The 20,932-nt window shown below is 45.0% G+C and overlaps 1 protein-coding gene across 3 annotated transcripts in view; it reads right to left on the bottom strand.

Annotated features, from left to right (window-relative positions):
• Positions 1 to 16,971, bottom strand: part of Pdpk1 (3-phosphoinositide dependent protein kinase 1) — a 67,817-nt gene extending 50,846 nt beyond the window's left edge. Inside the window, exons 1-2 of one of the 3 annotated variants that reach the window (XM_050163326.1) lie at positions 16,814 to 16,943; positions 11,837 to 11,981 (exon numbers count right to left, since the gene is read on the bottom strand). Coding sequence is in view for 1 of the 3 variants with exons in the window: in XM_050163245.1 (XP_050019202.1) it covers positions 16,814 to 16,837 (24 nt within the window). In the remaining 2 variants the exon portion in view is untranslated. Of the gene's footprint in view, positions 1 to 11,836; positions 11,982 to 16,813 lie in introns of all 3 variants that reach the window. The other 2 variants (XM_050163397.1, XM_050163245.1) reach the window with 2 other exon arrangements.
• Between the last annotated feature and the right edge of the window lie 3,961 nt (positions 16,972 to 20,932).

The following is a 20,932-nucleotide window of genomic DNA, read 5'->3' as shown; positions in this document are numbered from 1 at the left end:
AACAGGTAAATGAACTAGTACCTTCAGAATGCAGATTTGTATGCAGGACAAGAAGATATAAGTAACTACAAGAGCTGTGTTAGAAATAGCATGATATGGGGGCTGAAGAGATGGCTCAGAGGTTAAGAGCATTGCTTGCTCCTCCAAAAGTCCTGAGTTCAATTCCCAGCAACCACATGGTGGCTCACAACCATCTGTAATGAGGTCTAGTGCCCTCTTCTGGCCTGCAGGCATACACAAAGACAGAATATGGTATACAGAATAAATAAATTAAAAAAAAAAAAGAAATAGCATGATACTTTGGGACTAGAGAGATTGCTCAGAGGTTAAGAGCACTGGCTGCTCTTCCAGAGGTCCTGAGTTCAATTCCCAGCAACCAATGGTGGTTCACAGCCATCTATAATGGGATCTGAGGCCCTCTTCTGGCATGCACAGATAGAGTGCCATATACATTAGGTAAATAAATTTAGAAATAGCATGATACTTAAAAATAATTCAACCTATGGGATAATTTCATTTCGAGGCCTGGAGAGAGCGATCAGTGATTAAGAGCACTTGCTCTTGCTGAGAGCCCACATTCAGTTCCCAGCAAGGGCATGGTGGCTCATAAACTGCAACATCAGTTCCAGGGAATCCAAAGTCGCCTTCTGGCCTCTGCACACATGTGGTACATATACACACATGTAGACAAACAGATACATAAAATAAACCTTTATAAAAATTCCATTTTACTGCCAAAAACTTTTGAATAAAATTTAGAATAAATATCTATTAAAAGCTTTACTAAGTATAATCTACTCTTAGCCAGCAAACAATAATAGGTTCTTGCTTTTGCTTTGCTAAAATTAATTTACAATATTAAAGTTGACAACTATGAATAATTGTGTTTCTAATCTGAAATCCTATTATACACCACTTAACCATGAATCTTTCTTTGGGAATTAAATTCATTCAACAAATGTTTTTCCCCACAATCTAGTCTGAGAATTAAAATGATGTTTCAGAGCCTGCAGGCACAGAGTACTTCCCTTCCAGACTAGAGTTCTGACCCTGGCGCCTGTAATCAGCTTCCAGCTTCAGTACTAGTTCCTTACAAGAACCTTGGTCTCCAGGACTCCAAGTCAAATGCTGAGATGAACTCTTGAATCTTGTCATACAGCAAAAACCTTCCTCCAGGGCTACATGGCAGGGGATGCAGTGAAAGGAAGGAAGAGGAGAACACATACACAGACTCCCAAGTGTGGGCATTTCTCTAGAGTTCCCGCCTTATCAAACCACTCCCTTCCATGGAAGCCTGTGATCTGACAAGCTAAGGTCTCTGCTCCTCCTGCAATGTCATTGTGGCTGTTATATTGCTTATGTTCACTCACACTAACTCACTGTCTTCCCCTCCCACTGTCCTTCAACTCTATGCTGGCAAGGCATAAGATCCCTTGGGAACACAACAGGGGACTAACAGGAAGTTCCAGAGTCCTGAAGACACTGTTTACCCAGTATTTCCATGTATGAATTCTCTGCTTGAAAGGAGAATAACAAAACCAGTTTCTAGGACACTGCTTACCACATGAGTAACAGTAATTGGGCAGAAATCCCCTCCAGCAGGCTCAAGAGCTCAGTTTATCCCTAACCATATTTCTGCTGGGCTCCTTAGCTACACATGCTTAATAAAGAGTTTCTTACTGAAATCAATAACGACCAAGTAAAACACAGAGACTCTGTACCACACTATTCATAACTAACTCCAGAGGAGAATTTCAAAACATCCTCAACATATACAGAAAGATCTGTATATCTTTCTGTGTGTCTTTCTGTACAAGCATGACATTCACACATCTACCAATTTAGAACTGTCACCAGAAATAGGAAGAAAAGGGAAAGCACTGAGCCAAACTGGAATTCCACATTCTTGCAGCTAATTCTTGAAAACCTAACCACAGGTTTCAACAGGCCAGAAGTCCTTTGGTCCTCCACATATGAGCCACTGTTGTAGAGGCCCTAATTATCAACATCCAAAAACAATGTCACCCTTTCCTCAAAGTACCTCCCCATTATATGCAGTGCTGTTCTATCTTCTTATCTATCCTACCTTTGTGCTTGTTATGTGTACATGTGAGTGCATGTGAGAATGCATGGAAGCCAGAGGCTGTCACTGTTATGTGTACATGTGAGTGCATGTGGGAATGCATGGAAGCCAGAGGCTGTCATTAGGTGTCTTCCTTAATCACTTCAACAGCATTTTTTGAGACAATCTCTCACTAAACCTGGAGCTCACCATCAGGTTACTGGCTGACCAATGAGCTATGGGGATTGGCCTGTCTCCGCCTTCCCAACACTGGGGTCACAGGTGCTTGCCTGACTTTTACATGGATGCTAGGAATTACAACTCAAGTCCTCATGCTTGAGTGGCAGGTATTTTCCTGAATGAGATCCTAACCCCTAATTTCTACCTTCCTACCATCTACGGATGCCATGTGGAGAAAAGACTGTATAGATCAGTGGTTCTCAACCTGTGGATCATGACCCCTTGGAGATTTGAATGACCCTTATATGGGGGGTTGCGTGTCAAATATTTACATTTCAATTCTTTTTTTTTTTTTTTTTTTTTTGGTTTTTCGAGACAGGGTTTCTCTGTAGCTTTCGAACTCACAGAGATCCGCCTGTCTCTGCCTCCCGAATGCTGGGATTAAAGGCGTGCGCCACCACCGCCCGGCCATTTCAATTCTTAACAGTAGCAAAATTACAGTTATTAAGTAGCAATGAAATAATTTTATGGTTGGGGGGTCACCACAACATGAGGAACTGTATTAAAGGGTTGCAGCATTAGGAAGGTTGAGAACCACTGCTGCAGACTGAAACAAACAAAGTTCTGCCTTTTCTGACGTGCCTATCTCCAAGTTCTGTACCTGAAGAAATTCCACACTTGGTTCAATCTTAAAAAAAAAAAAAAAAAAAAAACAGAAAGGTGGACATTGTAGCATGTAGCATGTGCCTATAATCCCAGCTACTGAAAGGCTGAGGAAGAAAACTGAGTTGAAGGGGAAGGGGGGGGGAAGGAGGGAAGGAAGAAGAGGAAGAGGAGGAGGAGAAGCTAGTGAGATGTGTCAGCAGGTAAATGAACTTTATTCCTTTCAACTGAGTTCAATTTCAGGATACATTTGGTAGAAGGAAAGAAATGACTCAGAGAAGTTGTCCTCTGACCTCTACATATGTACTGTGGCAAACACATGCTCACAACCACATAAAGTAAACAAATAAATAAATGTAACTTTAATTTCTTGTTTTGTGTTTTTGAAACAGTCTTTCTTCATAGCCCTGGTGTCCTGAAACTTACTCTGTAGACCAGGCTGGCCTTGAACACCTGCCTCTGCCTCCCAAGTGCTGGTATTAAAGGTATACGCCACCATGCCTGCTTTAAATTTTTTTTTAGAGAAGTCAGTCCTATCACGGAGCTCACACTCATTGCACTATTGGGATGTCTCTGTTCCTACACAGTGTCCTAGACGTGCCTAAGCCTGCAAATAGTGACTGTCTGGAGAATCTGCACTCCAGGCCAGCTCCAACCTTCAGTCAGGAACTCTTCAAATCTCCAGTGTCATCATCTAGAAGGACATGACTAGATAAGCAGAATAAAAATATCTATAATAAATGACACACACTGTAAGCATCATTGATCACAGGCTTCATTTTAATAAAGTACAATGAACTTCATCTAACATCACCAGTCATGTGGACATCATGAATCCCAAAAGGATGCAGAAGGCATCTCAGTTCCATAGGGTTCTTTATAATCATCAAATAAGGGGCTGGAAAGATGGCTCAGCGTTGCTCTGTTCTTCTAGAGGTCCCAAGTTCAATTTCGAACAACCACATGGTGGTTTATGACCATTTACAGTGGAGCTGATGCCCTCTTCTGGTGTGCAGGCATACATATAGACAAAATACTCATACATAAACAAACCAAAAAAAAAAAAAAAGCCAGGTGGTGGTACATGCATTTAATCACAGCACTCAGGAGGCAGAGGCAGGCAATCTCTTTGAGTTGAAGGTCAGCCTAGAATACAGAGTGAGTTCTGGACATCCAAAGCTACACAAAGAAATCCTGTCTTGAAAAACCAAAAAGGAAAAAAAAAAAAAAAAAAAAAAGAAGAAAGAAAATCAGACAAATCCAGATTATGGGATATAAGATACCTGACCAGTATTCTCCCCAAAAGGAATAAAAGATCATAAAAAAAAATAAGGAAAATCACAGGGTCTCTTTATTTGAGAGAGGGTCTCTCTGTAGCCCTTGCTGTCCTAAAACTCACTATGTAAAGACCAGGTTGCCCTGAACCTACAGAGATCTGTGTGCCTCTGCCTCCCTACTAGGATTAAGGACATGCATCTTGATTCCCATTCCTACTTATTTTTAATTTCTATTTATGTGGTGTGTGCGTTTGTGCAGCAGGGGGGACATGCCACAAAACACATGTGGAAACCAGAGGACAATTTTGTGCCGTCTGTTCTCTCCTTCAACCTTTACACACACAAAAATGTAATTTAGAATTAAAATAACATTGGCTTTGTGTAGAAACTATCTTGATAACTTGAAAACACTTTGGGTCAATATTCAATAACTAATTTGAATATATGACTACTAAAAGAATATACTTGAAAAAAGGTATAGTATGAATTTTTCTTTTTGTAATGTCTCTCAATGCAGCCCAGGCAGGCTTGCCTCCAACTCACACTCCTACTACCTCCAGAGAACTGGAATTAAAGGCATGAACCACACTATACCAGGCTTAGTATTTTTTTTTCATTTTATTTCTTAGGAAATTTTATTTCATGAATATCTGGCTTGAATGTATATCTGTGCTGAGAACTGGACCTAGGTCCTCTGGAAAAGCACCCAGTGCTCTTAGCTGCTCCCAGCCCCAGTATTTTTTTGGGGGGTAGGGGGGTTGTCTTTACAGACAGGGTTTCTCTCTGTAGCCCTGGCTGTCCTGGAACTCACTCTGTAGACCATGTTGGCCTCAACCTCAGAGATCCATCTGCCTCTGCCTCCAGAGTGTTGGGATTAAAGGTGTGCTCCACCACCATCTGGCAGTGACCAACTTCTTTAGCTTACATTGTCGAATGATCTGAGTCTGCAAATAAACCCAGTCTCCACGCAAATAAACTAACCAACAAGCAAGGTTTGCCTGATCTTCCCAACCTGCATACAACAGTTCTTGCAACTAAAAACTTTCTCCACTCTTGGCCATGTCCCTCCCCAGGCAAACCAAACTGCCCTCCCCTTTCTTCTTTGGGATGTCCCTCTCCACCTACTGTGTCCACCTTGGGGACTTTCCAGCAGACCCTCTAGAGTTGCTCCAAGAAAGTTGAACCTTTCTGCCAGAACACCATTCTTGCCAGTCATAAACCACCTAAATACCAGACTGTTGACCTTTTCCTTCAGGCCATGGGACAGTCAGTGGTTAGCCAGTCTCACAAGAAACAAACACCAAGGAAGCCATCTCCTAAACAGAAATGTTTCTCACCCAAGAGTTTTTTCAGGCAAGGAGCATGAAGTCCATCTTGTTCATGACCACTTCTTAAAGTATCCACCGGACACCCCCCGCTTGCCCTTCTGAGCCAGACATAGTGCTCAGCATCTGTACAGGATATGCTAAACCTTAAAACAAAACAGCACCACTTAGGCCATGAGGCAAGCAGGCTGGCTTTCTTTCTTTCTAAACTAAGAATAAAAAGAATCCATAATAAATTCTATATTTAGATACACAGTTCTGTGTATCTGATAATAATCAGCTATGTACATATAACTCATAGAAGGCTATAATTTGGACCAATGAAAAAACCATGAAAGAAAAATGTCAAACTGTAGTAAGAAAAAAATGAGTTGATAATAGAAAAAACATTCAATAAGTGCTGTGGATTTCTGTGATGGTGCACAGAGTAAGCAACACATTTTCTTTATCTGGGTCCAGAATAAGCCACAGTACACTTGGAGGAGATGTAGGATGGCTAAGTGCCCACATTCAATGGGAAGTTAGAAAACAGCAGTCAGGTCAGGAATGAGCAGCTATCATGCTTCTAAGATTCCAACTTCCCTATAATCTGGCTGCTGTGGCTATGTAGAGCAAACCTTTTTAAGGGAGGGCTAAACAAAGCCAGGGCTCAGACAATTCTCCCAAGGTTGTTCTGCTCCCATCAGTATCTTAAGTAAAGGTCCATGTGATGGTACTGCACAACAGCCAGTATTAACATGCTAGCTCTGACATCTGACATAGCCTGCCTAGGATGATGAGGCTCTCTCAGCATTCACTCATTGCACATCATGCATGGGCACATAGCAGAAAACCCTGAACTAAAAGTGGGCTGTTCTGTAGCTTAAGTGCTAGGATACAATCACCACACCACCCTACACCAAGACCACCAACAGCACAAATATCCTGGGAATGTAGCTGCGGTTCTGTAGGTGACTGTCCCTACCCACAGAACTCACCCTGGAAATCAGAGTCAAGACAAGCCCAGGGAAAAGACCTTCGGGACTCTGCCCCAAAGTAGGAGAGTCCAGAGCAAGCCCTATACTATACTATTAAGGAAGGTAGGTAGCTTTAGGGGACACAGGGTAAACCAATCCTAAGGATCTAAAAGAAAACAGCCTTTCTACAGAAGTAGGGAGCTTGGACTAGCATCTCTGAGGCTCTTCTACAGAAACTGAGGGAACACGTGTGTGAGGACAGTGATCTAACCACACTTCACCAACTAAGACTGCAGCTTCAGCTCATGACACTGGTGCTCAGTGGTAAATTCAGCTAATCTCGATTTTTAGCTAACATTTGATGGTCAGAACTTCCTAGAACTTTAGTGTACAAAGTAAACAAAAGTTTAGAAATTCCACTTTTCAGGGGTCAGATAATTTCTGATGAATGGGAGGAAAAACGAAAAACAAAAAACAAAAAAAAAAAAAAAAAAAAAAAAAAAAAAAAAAAAAATAAAAGATTTAAAAACAAAAAACAAAAAAAAAAAAAAAAAAAAAAAAAAAAAACAACCAAGATGATAGAGAGATACTAAAATGACCATGTCATCTGGTGGTTCAGAATTTAGTTCTAGATCTAGTTCTTCACGGTGTGGCCATAAAGGAAGGATCAGGACACTTATTTTGAGGAAGGGAACTACAAAGACTGATATGGACATGACCCAGCATGAGAGCCATATGAGGGCACTGATGTTCTTCTAAGCAGAAGATACTTCCCTCTCAGTTCCAGAGCTGGGCTGTCAAGCACTGTCCACCAAGGGCATGCACCCTAATATCACTACAGCCAAAGCTCTGCTCAGATGCAGCTGACTGACCCAGTGCAAACCTTCCATAATCAAGGAGCCAAAAACCCAAACCCTCTGTGCAGATAAGTGGAAGGTATCACCCTGCCATCATGTTACTTTTAAATTTCAATACAACCAAATGTTCCATTAGTTATGCAAATACCTAGTCTCTCTCTTCTCAAAGGTGAAACTTGAAAACAGAGTAAAAATACCATTTTTCTTCATTTATGGTCTTCAGTAATGTCCTAACCAGCTTGGGGAGACAGCTAAGTAGATAAAGCACTAGCCAAGCAGAGTTTGTATCCCCAGCACCCACATAAAAAGCTGAGCAGATGTGGTAGAAAACATGAAAGAAATCCCAGCACTCAGAAGGCAGAGACAAGGGACTCCAGGACAAGCTGCCTATCTAAACCAGCTGGAATGACTGAGAAGACACCCATTAACTCTGAACCTCCTACACATGTACATGTACTCATTCACACACACGCAAACACACACTTTATGCACAATTACACATACAAAATACATACAAAAATTTAAATGTCCTAAACCTATAAAGAACCTATATTCCAATACTACTTTGAAGTTGACTTTTGCTTTGTTGTTGCTGCTGTTATTGTCTGGCAATCCTAAAAGGCAAAGTAGTTCTCTTGCATCAGCCTCCTGAATGCTGAAATTAGAGTTATATACCACAATATCGACAGTTTTGTGCTGAAATTAAGTTATTTATGATTAGCAAACGTTTTCAGAGTATAAAAATATCAAACGAGGCTGGAGATACGGTTCAACGGATAAGAGCACTGACTGATCTTCCAGAGGACTCAGGTTCAATTCTCTGCACCGACATGTAACTCCAGTTGCTGGGGATCCGACACTCTCATATAGACATACATGCAGGCAAAATATGAATGCAAATGAAATAAAAATAAATATTAAAAAAAATCAAACCAGACAGGTGTGGTGGCTCACGCCTTTAATCCTAGCACTTGGGAGGTGGATCTCTGACTTTGAGGTCAGTCTGGTCTACAGAGAAGAGTTTCAGGACAGTTAGTGCTACAGAGAAACCTCGTCTCAAAAACAACTAACAAACAAAAATAACAAATTGAAACCCCATTCACTAGAGGTATGGGGTACATTGGGGCAGGGCACATTTCAGAGTGGAGAAAGCTGATAAGGGCTGACTCTTTTAGCCAGGTGATCATGGTCAACATTTACAGTGATACATGACTTTGACAGCAGGCACCGTAGATGAAAATGATACTTCTCCCATGTATTCTCCTCAAGACCCGTAACCATAGTCTAAGCATAAGGACACATATACCAGGGCTGGAGAAATGGCTCAGTGGTTAAGAGCATTGCCTGAGTTCAATTCCCGGCAACCACATGGTGGCTCACAACCATCTGTAATGAGGTCTGGTGCCCTCTTCTGGCCTGCAGACATACACACAGACAGAATATTGTATACATAATAAATAAACATTTAAAAAAAAAAGGACACATATACCAACAGTGGGCATCCAACAGTACCTGATCATTGTTCTTCAAAACTAAGGTCAATAGGATACAGTGGTGGCGCGTGCACACAGGTGACAAGAGGCAAGCAGATTTGTGTAAATTCAAGGCCAGCCTGGTCTACACAGTGAGTTCCAGGAGATTCAGAACTACATAGAGAGACCGTCTCAATAAATAAATAAATAAATAAATAAAAACACCACTAAGGTCCTCAAAAACAATGACAAATGAGAAACTGACACAGTTACAGCCAAAGAGCCAGCCTATGGAGGCATAAGATAAAGTATAATATGTGCAAGTTAGACTCTAAGAAAACAAAAAGGATATTAAGTAAAATTTAGGGTATTCCTTCATACTTGGGAGGCTGAGACAGGCAGATGGCACTGTTTGTGGACAGTTTGGGCCACATAGCAAGACCATGCTTAAAATAAATGAATAAATGAGTGTGAGTGAATGAATAACAGGGAGGGGAAGTGTTGAGCAATTTGTCTCAGCTGTAAAGTACTGAGTTCATTCAGATTGACAAAACCCACATACAATGTGAGTGACACCATATCAGCCAGTCTTGCTGAACTGGTGAGCTCCAGGTTCAGTGAAAACACCCTGTCTGAAAATAAGGTAGAGAGCTGGGAGATAGCTTGGTGGGTAAGGTGCTGTTATGAGAGGAGAGAACCTGAGTTAGATCCCTGGTAACCAAGTAAAATGCCAGGCACGGTAGTGCATTCCTATAATTTCAGCATTGGCCAGTCACTCTAGCCAAAACGATAAAGCTACCAAACCTCCCATCCCACAGTTAGGAAGGCACATATACACATACAAATGTAAATACACACACACACATGCAAAAAAGAAGGGGAATGTAGGGCGGGGAAGAAAGAGAAAATGGAGGGGGGGGAGAGAGAAAGAGAAGGACTAGGAAGATGAATAAATCAGTAAAGTGCTTGTCATGCAGAGGATGTGAGTTCAATTCCCAGAATCCACATAAAAAACTGGGTGTGGTGGTGAGTCCCTATTATCTCAACCCTGAGGAAGTTCAGACACGTGGATCCCAGGGGCTTGCTGCCAGTCAGTCTAGTTGGTAAACTCCAGGTGAAAGACTGTGTCAAAATGCAAGGGTGGGTGTCTCTAGAGAAATAATACCAGGAGTTGAATTCAAGAGCACGCGCGCAGACACACACACACAGAGAAGAGAGAAGAAAAAAGAAAAAAAACAAGGTGTAGTACATACCAGAATCCCAGCACTGGGAAAGTTAAGGCAAGAGAATCTAGAGTTCCAGGTTATCCTAAAATACATAGCAAGATTCTGCCTTAAGAAAGGCTGGGCAGTGATGGCACACACCTTTAAACCCAGCAGTTAGGAGACAGAGGCAGGTGGGTCTCTGTGAGTTCGAGGCCAGCCTGGTCTACAAGAGCTAGTTCCAGAACAGTCAGGGTTGTGACAGAGAAACCGGTCTCAAAAACCCAGAAAAACATAAAAGAGAGAGAGAGAAAGAAAGGGATTGGAGAAGCAAGACTGTCCAGTGTTATCACAGGACACCTACCCAGGTATCAGAACCAAGAGGACTGAGTAAGAAAAGAGCAACCTAGAGGCTGTAGGCTTAGAAAGCCAAGGGTACAACAAAGCTTACCTTAGAGAACCAGGCACGGAACATGGAATACGAACCAAGGCTTGGGGAAAGGGCAGCCACCTTGAAGCAGACTGGTCAGACAAAATTGTACAGCCACAGGAAATGTATATGAGGGGTCTTCCACTGAGGGGAATTTCTTCAGGCAAAGAGGAAGAACATGAAAAAGACAAGAGGCCACTGAAAACATGGCAGCCACAAACATCCTGGACATTTGCCTGGGCATGAGCATGTATGTGTGTGCGCGCACGTGTACACACACACACACACACACACACACACACACACACGCACGCGCGCACGTGTCTGAGGCATAGACCTTAGGAGAAACAAAATGACAATCCAGGAGAGAAGAGGAGGGGGCACAAGCACTGGCACCCGGAGACCCAAACAGCAAGTCACAAGTGTTCCTTAACCAGGAAAGGAAGAAGCCAGAAGAAAAGGGCAATAGTAACACAAAGACGGCAGTGGGCAACCACATGGATGATGACATGCAAGAGATTGCAACCCTGAACTACAGCCTCCCTCCAATCCATAGGTGCAGCACCTAGGACTAAGGTTCCACAGCAAGGTCCAGAAAATAAAACCACCTTTGCAGGCCCTGTCCCCTACACCCAGTTTAGGTCTCCCATAAACACTAAGAAAAAAACTAAAAATTAGCTCAAGCGCCTTCTCACATTTTTTTTTTTTTTAAATTTTCAAGACAATGTTTCTTTGTGTAGTCCTGGCTATCGTGGAACTCTGTAGACCAAGCTGGTCTTGAACTCAGAGAGCTCTGCCTGCCTCTGACTCCCAAGTGCTGGGAATTAAGGCCTGTGCCACCACTGCCTGGCTCCTTTTCTATTGCAGATCAAAGAACGCACTTGGCGAGACTTTTCAGAGAAGATTTGCTCTGATAATCTTACTGACTGTATCCAATATACAGATGCCACTCAGACCTACAATTCCTTCGTAAAGCAACAAACTCAAGCTTCGAAAGAGAAAATCTGTTGAAGAATTGGGGCTTTAACAACAATCTCACTGTAGAAGCTATGTCTCTGATGGAGTGCATTTTGACCAAAATCTGCTGAGACCTGGGGCTCCTGCAATGAGAAGACCAGTTTTAGTTTCTCTAAGCACACACAAGACACACACCTCTAAAAGGAACATCCTTGGCATCTAGACAGCCCTTTAAACAAGGTCTGTACTATGACTCCCTTCAAAAAGAAAATGAGTTGACACAAACTGGCACAGAGGGTAATGATCTCTCTGTGCAATGAGGGAAACCACCAGGCCCACGAAAACCATTTGCCCACCTTCAACTGGCCTCTTGACAAAACTGCAGAAAGAAACCATATATTCATGTTCAGTAGTGAACAGAACCTTTAGCACTGGCTATTAACTTAAAACACAACCTTGAATCAGGCACCTTGATAAGGAATCAATCCTTCCCAGTGTGGTCTGCACAAAGCCCAGTGGAGACAGGAGGACCAGAAGTTCAAGGTCATCTTCAGCTATATACTGTGTTGACTCCAGCCCATTCATTACACGAAATTCTATCTTTAAAAAACAAAAAGGGAGGGGGTCAGGTGTGGTACTGTGTGCCTTTAGATCTCAGTATCCAGAGTGAATCTCTGTGAGTTCTAGGTCAGCCTGACTACACAGTGAGTTCCAAGGCCAGCCAGGGCTGCATAGTGAGACCTGTAAATATTTTAAAAGTTAATCGTTCATAACAAATTATCTGTTTTTATTTGGTTGGTTTGGTTTTTCGAGACAGGGTTTTTCTCTCTGTAGCTTTGGAGCCTGTCCTAGATCTCGCTCTGTAACCAGGCTGGCCTTGAACTCTCACAGAGATCCGCCTGCCTCTATTTCCCCAGTGCTGTGATTAAAGGCACCACCACCACCAACTGGCCTTGTTTTTTTTTTAATTAAAAAACATTTTTTATGCGTATGGGTATTTTGTCTACATGTAAGTCTGTGCACCACTTGTGTACCTGCTACCCAAGAAAGTCGGACAGGACTTTACACTCCCTGGAACTGAGATTCCAGATGGTTGTGAGCTGCCATGTGGGTGCTGGGAATTGAACCTAGATCCTCTGAAGAACAGCCAGTGTTTTTAATTGCAGAGCCATCTCTTCAGCTCTTTAAGTATCGTTCTTAGCACATTAAAACAATTTGCAATGTCTCAGAGTAAAAAAAAAAATCAACTTTAACATCAAGAAAACTTTCTGGATTAACAATAAAAACAGACTTTCTATGAGTATATAAATGCAAACAAAGGTCGGGGACCAAAGCTGCACCCAACAGCTATCCCAATTCCAAACAGCCCTTTCTCACCACAGAGAGAACACATCCCTATAACTCTAAGAAAGTGCTCACTGACTCTGATCTAACAGCTGGAGACTGTGAACATACAACCTGTTCACAACATTCAAGTAACTTTAAAAAGGTCTGGCATCACACCAAACAAGTGAGCAACGTGATCCAGTCACAGAAGAATGCATGACCGAGAAGATCTGACTGATACATGTCCCAAACTTACAGTTTCCACACAACACTTCCTCCCCCATTGCCTTGCCCTTTGAACCTGTCTTCAAAACAACTGCACTGCATACCCCACTGCCACCTGTCACCCTACAGACAGGCCTGGGCACACTTGCACCTGCTGAGGGAGTCATTTCTGTACCAGTGTTCCTCTGCAATGACTTACTCTCCTCATAGAACTGAAAACCACACAGGATCCCGGTCCACTCCAAAGAAGACACATTCTGAGGACCACTCTCTGAACACATCACCTCAGTCTCATCCTACAGCACTCCCAGCTCATCACTTTCACATGCCCATCGCTGACTCCTACCAGGGTCAATCAGCTGCCTAGGAGTACCTCAACTCCAGCTCAAGTAGAGATGAGGACACAGGCTGAAAAAGGAGACACATGTCCCCAGGAGTCACCTGTTCCTCTCCCCCAAAACTGTTCTGAAAGCAGCCTAGTGTCAAGAGCTCTCATCAGTCCTATAACTCTGCAGACAGCTGCTAACTAAGATAATATCCTCCTCATATAATCCATGTCAGAAACATTTTTTAAAAAGTGCTCAAAGGTTAAGAGTACTCCTTGCTTTTCCTTGGGACCCTAATTTGGTTCCTGGCACCTATATCAGGTGGCTCATAACCACCTGTAACTCAAGCTCCAGGGGATCTGAGACTCTCTCCTGACCTTTGAGAGCACCCACGATCACACGGGATTTATTCACACACACACACACACATATATATAAATGTATAAACAAATAAATATAAAGAAAAAAGGAAACATAAAACAGGTCCTTGATTCCATCTCTTATGGGGACCTTGCCTTGCCTGCAGGGTTTTCACTGGAGATGAAAATGCATTCTGTTCCATGACAAGCACCTCACAGCCTGGATGTGGCACAGCCTGAAGAGATGACTGCAGTTAAGAGCACTTTTTGCTCTTCCAGAGAACAGGGGTCAGGTTCCCAGCATTTATGGTGGCTAAGAACCATCTATAACTACAGTTCCAGAGGAACTGACGCCCTCTTTTGGCCTTCAAGGGCACTACACAACATGATGTACAGACAGGCATGCACCCATACATATAAAATAAAAACCATTTTGTTTTTTGAGGCAGGGTTTCTCTGTGTAGCCCTGGCATGTGTCACCACAGCCCAGCTAAAAATAAATCTTAAAAAAAAAAAAAGCCAGGAGGTGGTGGTGCACATCTTTAATCCCACATTTGGGAGGCAGAAGGCAGAGGCTGGCGGATCTCTGAGTTCCAAGTTGGCCAAAGAATACAGAGAAACCCTGTGGGTATGGGGGTAAGAAATGTGTTAAGGCCTAGTTGTGGCACACCTTTAATCCCAGCACAAGGGAAACAAGTAGGTAGATCTCTGTGAGTTCAAGGTCATCCTGGTCAAGTTCCAGGCCAACTTTTAAAAAAATTTTTTTTGGATAATTTGAAAATCTGAAGCCACTTTTTTGCATGCTTTCTAAATTTCCCGGACAGATGCAGCACCCCTTGGAAAACCTAAAGCACCCTAAATTCTCCTCAATCCCCATGTCTCCTCTAACCAAACCACGTCTCTTTTTTCCAAAAGGGAGGTCTCCAAGCCTCACCCCAGCAGAGTACCAGCCCTCAATAAGGGCAAACCACAGAGCTTCTTCTAAGTAGGTGTTTTCTGACAGGACACAACATTTCAAAGAATGTGGTCATCTGCCCAAAGAAATATAATGTCCCTCTTCCTCTGATATGGCATAGTTATACTTAGGAGGCTCACGCTCCAGGAAGACACCCTGGCCAGTGGCACTGAGGACTTCCTCACTCCCTAAACTGCCCACAGAGCCTCCCCTGGGAGATCCTCACATGACAGACAGGGAGACACTGGATTCTCTGCCCAAAACCAATCTGTTACTTATGAGTCATGTACTTGACCTCTCTTACCTTAGTTTTCTTACCTGTAAAATGGAAATATTATCTATCTCACAACACAATATGAATGAAGTATATGTCTAAACATCTGCCTTGAAGAGCTCAATAAACGGTAACTTAAAAAGTATGGCCCACCTTAAGGGCAGACTGAGCTAGGCCTATTTCCACAGCCTCAAGTCATATTGTTGGCTTACAAGTGTAAAGGGGAAAGGCTTTGAGGAAGGTTAATTGAGACAGTGTCAGCATGCCAGGTTAAAGTTCAAATGCAAATACACTTTAATCATGCAAATCTTCCAGTCCTCAAGGAAAAGCCATCACGGGAGCCATCTCTGGGAAACAAGGCATAGTCTCATAAGTGGGGGGGGACTCTAGATGACGAGGATGCAAGGCCTAGTTCTCATTTTCTTACGGAGAAGTCTATCACTTACTCTGTAACTCTCTTCTGCTCACTAGATTATACAGTGCTTTCAACACTGAAAAAGCTGCCTGATGAGGAAACTGCAGGTATCAAATGCCCATCATGGAAGTACCAAGACCACGGAAGAAAATACACTTTTCCTCTGCACCGACACCATCAAATGCACCTTATACACTGCAACAGCATCATGGTGTAAAAGTTCACTTCATAAGCATCCACGACACTGTCACTCTGACTTCCACGACTCATGTTTTTGCCTGCTAGCCCAAGCGCCCCAGGGTAAAGACACAAGTGTTGCAACACCCTTTTGCCTTTCACCATTTTTCTCAACGGGATAGGTCCTCCTCCTTTTAGAACTTGGATTAATTATCACCCATCTCTACAAGGGGAGGCTATAACTTGGAAGCCCACAGATGAACTGCAGAAAACTCAAGAGCCTCCAGTAGCCACAAAATTCAGAGCAGCTGTGCACGCTTCTCAAACGGGGCCCATACTTTCAAATCTCAAAGGGGCTCCTGACCCTCCAGAAACATTTAAAAGCCACTACCACAGCCGCAGCCGAGACCATACTGGAGCAAGTGAGTTTCTTGGGTCCGCCTGAGTAAAGAGATCTACAACTCCCTTCCCGCCCCACCCCACCCACAAGGAAGGTAGGGGGAAGGATCGAGCCCAAGAGCTCTGAACGTACAGGGCAAGCAGGTGGCCGCTAACGACAGCCCTAGCCCAAGGGGGTGGGGATCTGCCTTTGAACCAAAGTTTGCTAGGTGTCTGACATCCCATCAGCCACCTCATATCGCACAGAAGGTGGACGAGCTGATGCACCTTGAGCTTCAGAACTCTAAAACAGAAACTACAACTACGGATACTTTTAATAACACAGAGAAAACAGAAACATTTCACCCAACAAGTGGTTAGTTTTGTTTGTTTTTTTTTTTTCCCCTCTAAAACCCCTCCTCCCTGTCAAACTCAGGCTGCCCTCACTGGGGCCTCTAGGCCCGGCCTCCCAGGGCTTCCCACCTCACTGAGCGCAGAACCACAGGCAAGAGGAGCCCCGAAATGCCCCGCTGACCAGAGTCTGGAGAGGAGCCGCCAGCATCAGGTGTTACAAGCAGAAACTCCCATCGCCTGCTTCCCAAGACCCTCCTTCAGGTAAAGGCCAGAGGCTGCTCCTCCGCAGGCCAGACCTCAAGGTAAGCCCAGAGGCTCGGCTCCAGGCTGCGCGGAGCCGAAAACAAACTTTCCAGGCACTTCCACCCCGCCCGGCTGGGTGACACCTCCCGGCCTCCCCCGCCCTCCGCGCCCTGTCAGCGCCCCCGGCTGCCGCCGCCAGCCCGAGCCGGGGCCCGCGCTCCCCGCCGCGGCCGAGAGGCACCCTCGGACGGCGCCAGCAGTCCTGCCCGCCACCCAGCCGCAGGTGAGGCGCCGCCCGGCCCGCGGCACCGGGCCGCCCCGCCTCGCCTTAGCAGAACCCGGGCGACCGCCACGCTCCCGGGTAACGGACCGGCGCGCCCTGCAGCCGCCGCGCGCTCACCAGCTGGCTGGTGGTCCTGGCCATGAGCCCCGCTTCGGCGCGGGCGCCTCCCCCGCAGCGTTGCGCTGCTCGGCGCCTCCTCAGCGTCCTCCTCCCCGCGGCGGAGCCCCAGCAATGGCCGCCCTCATCCTGCGCCCGCCCCGCTGCCTGCCGCCCCCAGCGCCACCCCGCCCCCGCGCGACGCTGGGTGGGACTTCCGCAACGCAGACGCCGCTGCCCACGTCCATTGGTCAGTATACCTATCACTCGCCTCGGGCCGGGAGTGCCCCGCCCCCGCCCAGGAGCTGCATTTCCGGGTTGGGTCCCGGCGCGCCTGTAGAGGGGGACCGAGCGAGCCAATCCGTGGAGGCGGGGAGGGGCCGGGTCTTGAGCGCCGAGCTGTCATCCGCGTTCCAGGTCAGGTAAACTGAGGCTGGCCGGCCAGCTGGCCAAGGCTTGCCTGGGGCAGCAGCAAGGCTGGGCTTGAACCCGCTGCCTGGACTCCTTGAGTTTCTTTGAGTCCCAGCTCACGAATGATCCGTGAGAGCGGTTGGGCTATACTATTATTGGAAGCAGAAAACAAGCCGCCGTCACTGACAGCCTCGGAAACTGTTTGTGCCTATATTTTGGTGGGTGCCTTTTTTCTTTTTGGATGTCTTTGTGACCTTGCTTTTCTTCTTATTTCCTTTTCTCTCAACAGGATAGCTTGCAGCAATCCTCCTGTCTCAGCCTCCCAACTGCTGAAATTATAGGTGTGAGCCGCCACACCCTGCCTTAGTTATTATTAATGACAATGCTGTTGTTTTATAATTGTGGTGAAAATACAAATTTTACAATCTTTACTTTTTAAAAAAAACTTTGTTGTCGAGCGGAGGTGGCACACGCCTTTAATCCCAGGCAATCGGGAGGCAGAGGCGCTGGGGCAGGAGACTCTCTGGGAGTTCAAGGCCAACCTGGTCTACAGCGCGAGTTCCACGACAGCCAGGGCTACAGAGAGAAACCCTGTCAGGAAAAAGAAGGAAAAAAAAACGTTTTGTGCTTAGTGTATAGTGTATGTGTGTGCGTGCTTGTGTGTGGATGCCAGGTGTCTTCTATCCCATTCTCCCCCCGGAGCTTGCCAATTCTGCTAGGCTAACTGGCCAGTGACACACTTTAATCCCAGCACTTGTGGGGTAGAGGATCTCTGAGTTCGAGGCCAGCCTGGTCTACAAAGTGAATTACAGGACAGCCAGGACTACACAGAGAAGCCCTGTCTCAAAAAAAACAAACAAAAATAAATGGGGCATCTATATCATTCCCCTTCCAAATAAGGCTTCGAGAACGTTGAGAGAGAGGGAAAGGAAAGAATGTAGGAGTTGTCAAACGGGGAAGAACGCTGAGAAATGCCGTCTCCTGAGTACGTGGCCGAGAGGCTCAGGCGCTCCCGGCAGCTGCGGCCACCTGACAAGATCAAGCAGTCACAGCTCCAGCGAGGAAGGAGAGGGCCTCACAAGGCCCCACACCTGTCTGAGGGATTGCAGGAACTGATAGCCTCTGGGAAAGAGCCTTTTTTCTCTGAAGGTGTGGCCACTGGAAGATTGTCCACGCTCAAATGGATGACCCACACACGTTCACATAGACAGCACTAACCAAACTCAGTAGGTTACTAAAAATATACTGCTCCCTGCCCCCGCTCACAAGACGGTTTAACATCAAATGAAGTCGAGTGTACCTGTTGAGCCTTCTAACCTTGTAGGAGAATCAATTGAGTCCAGGAGTTCAAAGCCAATCTGAAGCCTGGCAGTAATGGTGCACGCCTTTAATCCCAGCACTCAGGAGACTGAGGCAGGTGGATCTCTGTGAGTTTGAGGCCAGGAAGTTCCAGGACAGGCTCCAAAGCTACAGAGAAACCCTGTCTCAAAAAAACAAAACAAACAAAGAAAAACAACAAAGCCAACCTGGGTTTGTTTTTTGTTTTTTTTTTTTTGTTTTTTTTTTTTTTTTTTTGAGACATAGAGCAGCCAGCATGCATTCAGTAAACTCATGATCCCACATAAGCAGGATGAATTGCGAAACAGTGATGACATCAACAGCAACTTTATACTGACTCTCAGTGAGGAATCTCCTAGATCTTCTATCCTAAAGCATCACTAACATTGTTATCCCAGTTTTCAGATGAGGAAGCATTCACTGGAGTGGCAGTTCTACAGTTTGCAGTGCCAGAATAGGGACCTAGGCATCCATCCTCTAGTGGATGTATAATGTATGTCAACCCCTAAAGATACAGCCCATAGAGCTGGAGAGATGGCTCAGTGGTTAAGAGCATTGCCTGCTCTTCCAAAGGTCCTGAGTTCAATTCCCAGCAACCACGTGGTGGCTCACAACCATCTGTAATGATCTGTAATGAGGTCTGGTGCCCTCTTNTATATGTGTGTGTGTGTATATATATATATATATATATATATATATATATATAGAGAGAGAGAGAGAGAGAGAGAGAGAGAGAGAGAGAGAGAGAGAGAGAGAAGATACAGCCCATAGCGACCCACCATATGTTTATAGGCCTTAAAACAACAAATGGGGCTGGGCAGTGGTGGCACATGCCTTTAATTCCAGCACTGGGAGGCAGAGGCAGGCAGATCTCTGTGAGTTCGAGGCCAGTCTGGTCTATAGAAACAAAAAGGCTAAGAGATGGCTCAGTGAGTAAAATGCTTGGCTGTAAAGGCATGAAAACCTGAGCTTGGATCCTCATAGTCATGTAAAGCCAGCCACTACTAAGCTCATCTGTAAGCTCAGTATTCCAGTGAAGAGAATCCCTAGAGACTTGTGAGCCAGTTATTCTAGACCCTGAACATGGCTCAGCAGGAAAAATACTTGCTGTACAAGCCTAAGGACCTGAGTTTAATCTAGCCTAAGACAGGTGATGACTGACTCCATACATGTGTATATCCCCATCATACACATGCAATATAATAAGTTTCTTAAATTTTTATTAGATTTATTCATTTTTAAATATATCATATATATAGTGTTCTGCCTGCATGTATGCCTGCAGGCCAGAAGAGGGCACCAGATCGCATTACAGATAGTCGTGAGCCACCATGTGGTCACTGGGAATTGAATTCAGGACCTTTGGAAGAACAGTCAGTGCTCTTAATCTCTGAGCCATCTCTCCAGACCCCAGTTTATTCATTTTTTATGTTGTATGTTTCTTGCATGTTTATCTGTCTGTATACCCCATGTGTGCTTGGTGCCCACAGAAGTCAGAAGCAGGTATTGAATTACCTGGAACTGGAGATTGTTGTGATCAACCTGTGAGTGTTCAGAAAAAGAGCAACAAGTATTCTAACCTCTGCCATTTCTCCAGCCACATGGGTACACACACACACACACACACACACACACACACACACTGGGAGGGGGGGTTAAAGCATCAGGTGACTACAAATAATTCCGAGTGCCCTGAGGTCTCTTTCTTTCTTTTTTGGTTTTTCGAGACAGGGTTTCTCCGTGGCTTTGGAGCCTGTCCTGGAACTAGCTCTGTAGACCAGGCTGGTCTCGAACTCACAGAGATCCGCCTGCCTCTGCCTCCCAAGTGCTGGGATTAAAGGCGTGCGCCACCATCACTCCTGAGGTCTCTTTCTATCCATGCTGTCTTGACCGTCCATCCTTCCTTTAGCACCCAGCACTATGTTGAAAGACTTTGAGACACCTTAGCACTACTGCACCCCCCTTCCTGGGAACCAGGTCCCTAGTAACCAGCCACGCGTGCACGGGAGCTTTGAGTACTTTCCATCCCCATTGTAGTCTTTCTCCAATAGACCCGGACCCTGGAACTGGGGTGAGACGACCTGCAGGTGTTCCTCCTTGTAACCGCCATAACATTGATCAAGTAGAGTTAGCTGACCATTGTATGAACTAGTCAAAACAGTTGACAAATGATTTTTGGACTTTCCCTTTGATTCTGTACTACCCCCTCCCTGAATTTGTGGTTTTTTCCTTTAAAAGAGCTTGTAATAGACAAAGCAGGGTCCTTCTCCTCTCGAGGCTGAGGGACCTCTGCCGTGGCAGAATAAAAATTCCTCTTGCTATTGCATCAACCGTGCTGTGAGTGTCTCTTGGGGCGACCTCCTCCTTGGTGGGGCTTTAGGGCCCAACATT

The sequence above is a fragment of the Alexandromys fortis genome, unplaced genomic scaffold (genome assembly GCF_014885135.2).
Source record: "Alexandromys fortis isolate MF-2015 unplaced genomic scaffold, M_Fortis_MF-2015_v1.1 scaffold_29, whole genome shotgun sequence".
Taxonomy (NCBI): Eukaryota; Metazoa; Chordata; class Mammalia; order Rodentia; family Cricetidae; genus Alexandromys; species Alexandromys fortis.
This window is presented reverse-complemented; position numbering and strand designations above follow the sequence as displayed.